Source organism: Corylus avellana, chromosome ca8, assembly GCF_901000735.1.
Source record: "Corylus avellana chromosome ca8, CavTom2PMs-1.0".
NCBI lineage: Eukaryota > Viridiplantae > Streptophyta > Magnoliopsida > Fagales > Betulaceae > Corylus > Corylus avellana.
In genome coordinates this window covers 857,973-865,681 of record NC_081548.1, presented here as the reverse complement: position 1 = coordinate 865,681, position 7,709 = coordinate 857,973, and the positions used below count along the sequence as shown (strand labels likewise).

The window sequence follows — 7,709 nt, the reverse complement described above, 5'->3', positions numbered from 1 at the left end:
GCAGGAGGAGCCTTTTCTTCTTCCTCCTGCTTCTTCTCCTCCTTCTTCTCTTCTTCCTTGGGCGGCGGAGGAGGAGCCGTGAATTCGTGCTTGTTGAGGGCCTCTTGGACGAGTTGCCTCAGCTCCTCAAGCGCCTTCCTTTGCGCCTCCGGGAGCTCCCCAACCACGTAACTCTCTTCCTTGAAAGACACCGATTCGGTAATCTTCACCTCCTCGGCCTTGGGCTTCTCCGGCTCCTCTACCACTTCCTGAACCGGACCCGGCTTCCCCGCCTCCGGCTCCGGTTCCGGAACCGGCGGCTCTTTCTCCGTGGTTGATGTCTCCACCACGACCTCCTCCGTCGCTGGCTTTTGGTACTGTTCCTCGGCCATGAACAAATAACAAGGAAGACTCTCTCTGTGTTTGTGTTATTGCTCGAGAGAGAAAAAAGAGACAAACAAACAGACAAACTGCGTGCTTGTGCCTCTGCTTATGTTTATGAGTGTGTATATAAAAAGAACAGAGGTTGTTGGGGGACAGTGGAAGGGCTTAAAACAAGGGGGTCTGTGAGAGAGAGATTGGAGAAATGGAGAGGCTTTGGTTGTTGATACATATGGGAAGAACCAGTCTGTCAGACTACTTCTGCCAGCTACTACACCACTTTGTATGTTTGTGGGACCCCTTCCACCCTTCCCTATACAAACTTCTGTCCAATTTTGGTAAACAAATTAATTTGTGTAAACTGATATCAATCATTGCTTTATTTTTCTCAACTGTAATTGGAAAGTTTCATGTTTGCTTTCATCAAAATCTATTAATTTGCAAAATCTCGGCATAATTGGGGGATACTTTTTAAGGCCATGTTTATTAACCAGTTGTTTTTTATATTTTGTTTTATGTTTTCAAATCAAAAACATTAATAAATGTTAATGTTATTTAGTATAACAAACAATTGTATCAGCTCGCGCTTACTAAATAACATATTCAAGAGTTACGTTATTTCAGTTGGGACATAAATTTCTTCTAAACTAGTTTGAAGGAAATATTCTTCAACCCATTTAAAATAGTGGCATGTGTCTATAAAAAACTAGTTTATAAGAAATTTTTGTCCTTTCACTTGTACGACAAACAAACAAATCAAAACACCAAATATTTTTTTTACGTAAGACTTTTTCAAACAAAAATTCTCCATGTAAATACATTAACAAACATATTGTTTGTTCTCCTGATTAAATTTGAATAAATGTGCAAAAATAAGCCAAAAGCTATTTCCCTCAAATAATAATAAAACTAATATGCCATTGTCTTTTTTTTTTTTTTTTATCAATATATTCTGTATAAAGAACTTTTGCTGAAAAATAAATTTATTTTAATTAGTTATTTTAGCCATTTATTCATATATTAGAGTGTCCTATATATTGGTAATAGTTGTAATTCCTTGTACGTCTTAATGATAGCTTAAAAATATAGCTTTGGAATTTTATTATAGATGGAAAAGCCAGATTTGTTTCCTCCTAAATGAGTTATTATGATCTCTTCTTTTTTTTGGTCTTTTTGTGTTTGAGAAATGAGAAAAATATCACTCAGAAAGGAAATAAGAAGAAACCCATTAAAATATTAACACGTCATTTGATTCAGGAATTTTTTTTTTTTTTTTTTTGGGTATTCACATTTTCAATAATATTTAGCTTGAAAATTTGGATTTTTTATTTTGTTTGAAAATATAAATTATATTTTGTTTGATTTTTTATTCCTAAAAATATAAACAGTACCAATGTTCTTGGTTAAGCCAGCTAGCTGCTTATGCATGGAAAACAAGGAGTGTGGGTTGATTTGGGTAAATATTAAATTGATGCCATGTTTTGTTTTGAAAAGATTATTACATGATTATGCAGTTTGATTAAAGGCATTTTTGTCTATTTAGAGAAAGAAAATTTCCTAGGTGAGGGAAATATAAGGAAATTCACATTCTGAACAAAAATAAATTGGAGAGAAATCCCAATATCCACGAGCATCTTAATTAATTATTTTTCCTTATTTTAACATAATTAGCGGAGAATCGAAATTTCTCGCATGAATTAATGAGAGCTCCTTATTTGTAACATCTCTTAATTGCTTTTATTTTTAGTAAATATAATTAGAGTAATAATAAGGTTGCAGTTGTCTTCTTGTTCAAACTTGATTGCGTTAGTTTTGTGGTTTGAATTGAGCTTGTTTAGAGCTTTAAAACATGATTTAAAAGCCTAATTAGAATGAAGCTCAATTTTGTTTAACTTTGACTCGTTAATTAAATGGACAATTAGCCTTTATTATTAAGTTGCTTGAATTTTATAAAAATTTAAGCAGTATAAAAAAAAAAGAAAAAAGAAAAAAGGGGGGTTGCACTGCTCACTTGTTTCAGACAGCTTAACATGTGAGATTTGCCTGCTCGAAACAAGCGAGCTCTATAATCTCCTTTACTTGAATATCTTCAAAGAGAAAATGCAATCCAGATTGATCTTGCAAATGTAATAGTGGTAGGAAGTGAGATTGACAATTTTTTGACACGATCAGTGAATCCGACACGTTATTAGCGAATTAAGGTTGAAGAATCTGACATATTCAATAAAATAAGTCGTATTATAATTGATTTACATGTCTTATACCCATGCCTCATATTTAGGAGTGATGATTTTGATATACCTTACGAATTTAATATGAACCCAATATAAAATTAGTGAGTAAGAATTAAAAAGTTTGATTCGTTTAATTAAATAAATTATATTATAATTAACTTACATAATCTTACACCAATATATGAACACGAATCTAGATAATAAGAAGAATGAAGATTTAGGATCCATAATCTAGAAGATCATATAAGCTGTCCTTTTCTTAGAAAATTATTTATCTTTCTTTTTTTTTTTTATCTTTTCTTGTGTTGTTCATCGTTGGAAACAATGGGCGGCACAACCACAAGGCTGAAGACCAGGCAGAAAATAAATAACACAAACAGTGGATTTATTCCTCAATCCCACATAAACAAAATCCTCTGACATAGCTGTCAATAGGAATAATCACAAGATAGTATTTCGTGCTGGACCATTACGGGCCACCGGACCGCCAACACGTCTCTCCACTAGGACACGTGTCATGACACCAGCTTCGCTCCTCCATGACAGCCTGCCAGAGGATTTTTACAAACGATCCTGATTTGTAAGATTTCGTAATCTCCGTATGATATGATATAACCTTGACCATATCGTCCGCCGTAAAAAGCCGGCCGTCGCAGACAGGCTTTGTCGGAATGTGTGTCAGGGGTTGAGGCTATTTTTGTCCTTTTAAGGTTGTAATGGGGTCCACGCCCGCCTTGTCCATTGTCCTGTAAAGCAAGCCAAAGCTGTTGGCTGGTTTTTCCTTGCTGTCCTTTTCTTTCTATTTGAATTAAAAATATTAGAAATTAAAAAACATTATATAAGAAAATAACAATAATAATAGGTCAACTGTGGAAAACAGACATAACGTGCTGGGGGCATTTTGTCTGGACCAATTGCTGGATTTAAAAAAGCACTTACCAATGAAATAATTCGGATTTTGGCTTCTTTCTTTCTTTTTCTTTTTTTTTTTCTTTTTTTTTTTTTTGGTCCTTTTTATAAATAAATGAGTAAGGCTTGAGTATTTCACAATATTAATGTCGCAATTTTAAACAATTATGGAATTAGTAATTAATAAAAATTAGTTAAAACTATTACGTTAACATTGTAAGATCATATGAATGGTCAAAACATTTTTAAATTTAAGTGGGTTTATGTTGAAAATAGTGTGCTTTAATTTTGAGATTTAAATCCTCTTAATTTCAAATGAAATAGAGCTGATTTATTTTTAGGTCAATATTTTATTTTATTTTATTTTTTTTTGTATAATCAATATTTTATTTTGTTACATCTAACAGTGCTATGTCATTTAAATGACCTGACAATATATTCACCATGTGACAACATATATACCATTAGATTTTTAACAAGCAATTCGATTACTTCAAGTCAACAAAAAGAGTAATGTTAGAAACCATCTTTCTATCCTTTTTTTATTATTCTAAAGCTGATGTAGCTTTTAGAATCACTATTAGATCAAAATTCAAGTATGATTCATCTAAAGTTTAATGGTGATTTTGAAGCCACATCAGGTTTAATAGGATAAAAAGATGATCTCTAGCATTACTCTAACAAAAATAAGTTAATCACTATATAGAGAAGTAAATATATTACATGGAAAAGTACTTACTAACTAAAAATTAAATTATAAAGCACAGAAGATGCACCGTCCAACCCTTTTTTTTATTTCCTAAGATTTCAAAGACTGAAAAGTTATACCCAAAAAACTCTTTAGACTATTGTCAAAAGAGTCTTTTACTTAATCTTAGTTTTCCCTTTTCTTTTTATGCAAATTACAGGAAAAAGGGAAAGATTACACATTATCGATCTCAGTTGTCATAAATAGGCTGCATCTTTGGAAGCAAATGCCAAAGAAGCTCAAATGCTCCTTTTAGTAGTTAAATTTGCAGCTTGAAGCGGCTGCCGGCCGGTCTCTCATATTGGAAGGGGACTCTCTCATCATCACTCTAGCCATCAACAAGCCTTAGTTCTTCTATGATTGAACTTTTGTCCCTATCATCCCATCAGTAGCACCGGATTCTCCAAAGATGGACATTCAACAAAATCTCCGGAAGTGCTAACCACTGAGCGCATCATGTTTACAAAGTGCGTCGCTTCTAATAGAATTTTTAGATGCATTTTTATTTCATCCCCATTAAAATTAACAGTGAGAAATATTCCATGTAATCTCTCTTTTCCTTATTGCACAAAATTCAATCAATATCATCTCGTCTCATTATTTTGGATTGGCCATTAAATCATTGTCATCATCATGGAATAGATAGTTCTGTTCAGACATCTTTTACCTTGATAAGACACCAGTTTCTATTAAAAAATACACCAGTTTCTATAAAGAGTGAATGGGAATCGTTGGACAAATTGATAATAAATAAATGGTTATAATGAGGAAGAAGATAAAAATGAAACGATTCCAAAATTTGTTGGCATATGACTTTCCAGCACCACTTGCTGATCACAAAAGACAGGGTTGTGAATTTTGTACATACAAAAGAATTGGACATGTTGTGAAACAAAACTAAGAACAATCTCTTACATAAAAAGTATAAATTAGGGCTAACAATGTTTTGCAAGTTCCGCAGGAATTCAACACAAAATTAGTATGTTAGAATTAAAAAGTTTGTCTTGTTTAATTAATAAATAAGTAGCCTTATACCTATGCTTCTATAAGAATAAAATCCAATACACGGCATACTATAAAAAAAATTAGTTGCCAACTAAGAAGTTTATACATATTTCAACACATTTAAAAGAATCACGGAAAGCGTACTATTTAGAATTGTGTTTGTAAAAAATAGCAGTTTAAAAACGTAAAAAATATGTGTTTTCAAATTATAAGTAAGGAAGTACGTTTTTAAAAATGCACGATTTTAAAAGCAAAATCGGGATTTTATCTAACGCTTAATTGCGTTTTTTTAAAATTCGCATTATGAAATCGCACGTTTTAAAACTACAAATTAAGCGGACCCAAAGAGACACAATATGAAATTGAATAAGATAGTACTTATAATTAATAATATAATGCAAACAAAAGAAGAAAATTATAATATTATGCTTAGAAGAGTGTTCATTCATAAGAGGCAACCTTTTGAGGGTTGCAATTATCAGTTGGATTCATTGTAATCACTTGTAACTACAAAAGGATTCAAAGGTTCATTTCCAGTTATTAGCCAGTTGAGAAGCAGTACTGAAACATTTTTATGAAAAGGAAATCTCAACCTCCAGGATTATTCTAACAATCAACAAACAGTTCCATTGACCCAAAAGAGTCATTCCCAAGCAAACCCTAATCGATACATGTCCATTGTCACGTCAATTCTCAAAACTCTCAGGGGTCAGGACATGTGTAGTAAAAGTTGTAATATTACTAAAATAATCAATGTCGTGTGAATTTCACGACAATTCTCAAAACTCTTAGGGGCCGAGACATGTGTATAATAAAAGTTGTAATACCCTTAAAACAAACATCATGTGACAGTTCACATTTTAATAATTAATGTGTAGTAAAAATTGTAGTACTTGGCAATACTCGAAACTCTTAGCTTGTGACCAAATAAGAACCTATTCATCTTCTAGACATGTCCCTCCTCATCTACAAACGGTCAAAAATGGAAGGGCATTTTCCCCCTTGGGGCTAGGAAATCATCTATGAAAGTGACCTTACACCAAAAATTATGATAATTAATAAACTTGTGATGCATGGAATCTAAGAATAGACTGTCAATGAAATTTGGGATCCCCCTATAATCCGTCAACTTGTTTGGTAGTTTCTTAATTTCTACATTACCCACTTATTATTAATTGCAGGCCATCATCCCTTGTTTGTGTAGAGGACTATTTCCCCAAATCCAAATCAGTGAGTAGATTTAAATTACTTAGAAAAACTTAAACCACAAATTTCTGAAATATGAAAGAGATTGTTGTTGTACTTCAACTTAATTAGTTAATCTAGATGCTTATATTCTGTGACTATCAAACTTGTAAAGGGGCCAAATTTTCAAACACTTAAATATGAGAGGAATTTTCCATGCATGCGATAATGACAAACTATTGCAGGTGACGCTACATTGACTTCGTTTGTTAACGTTTTTTTATTTTTAAATAAAAATATTAATAAACAATTCAAAACACAAATTATTCAAAATTACATTTGTATTTGTCATATTAGAACAGACAACCCTCTAAAAATCATTAACAATCAAAGCCAATATGGAATTTTAATGTAATTTCTGTAGACTTTCGAAGACAAAGAAGTTAGTAGATAATTACCAAATACCAAGTACTTATCTCTAGAAGTTTTATTAGCACACGTCAACCATAAATGATATCCAAGTCACCGGCTCTATATATGAAATTTTAATGTAATTTCTGTAGACTTTTCAAAGACAAAGAAGTTAGTAGTTATCTAGTTACCAAGTACTTATCTCTTGACCCTAATTAAAGAAATAAACGAATATGATCGGGTTTAGGGATGGCAATTCATTTTCGCGTGTTGGATTTAGGCTGTGTGGAGATATGTGTATAAGGCTATATATGTTAATTCTAACCCGACTTATTTAATTAAACAAGTTAGACCTCTCAATTTTAGCCTCATAATTTTGTATTAAGCTTATGTCATGTTCATTGGTCATGTTAAAATATTGGCAGCCCTAAATGTTGTGTGTCAAGTTCGGGTAGTGTCAAGATATAAGTATAAAACTATATATGTCAATTAAGAACTTTGCCCATTTAATTAAATGAGTTATACTCTTTAATCCTTACTCGCTAATTTCATATGAAATTCGTGTCAAGTTCACAAGTTGAGCAAAAAATTATCAGCTTTAAAATCAGAGCTAATAAATTCCTAGGCCTCCAAGTGAAATATCCCATAATATATGGAAAAGAAAAGCAATTCATCTCTAACAGATTCATCGACACCAAAAGCCTTTACAACCCATTGAAGAACTATATATTGATATAGAAGCAATACTTTTTTTTTTTTTTTTCTTTTTTCTAATTGAATGAGGAAAAATGACTACAGGAGATGATCTTTCTCATTTCTGATGCGGATGAAAGAAAGAATATGAGATCTTGTGTGAA

At 32.3% G+C, this 7,709-nt stretch overlaps 1 protein-coding gene across 1 annotated transcript in view; it reads right to left on the bottom strand.

The window, feature by feature from the left end:
* Positions 1-580, bottom strand: part of LOC132189454 (patellin-2-like) — an 853-nt gene extending 273 nt beyond the window's left edge. Inside the window, exon 1 of the mRNA XM_059604191.1 lies at positions 3-580. Coding sequence (XP_059460174.1) covers positions 3-371 — 369 coding nt within the window. The 5' untranslated portion in view covers positions 372-580. The remainder of the gene's footprint in view (positions 1-2) is intronic.
* Between the last annotated feature and the right edge of the window lie 7,129 nt (positions 581-7,709).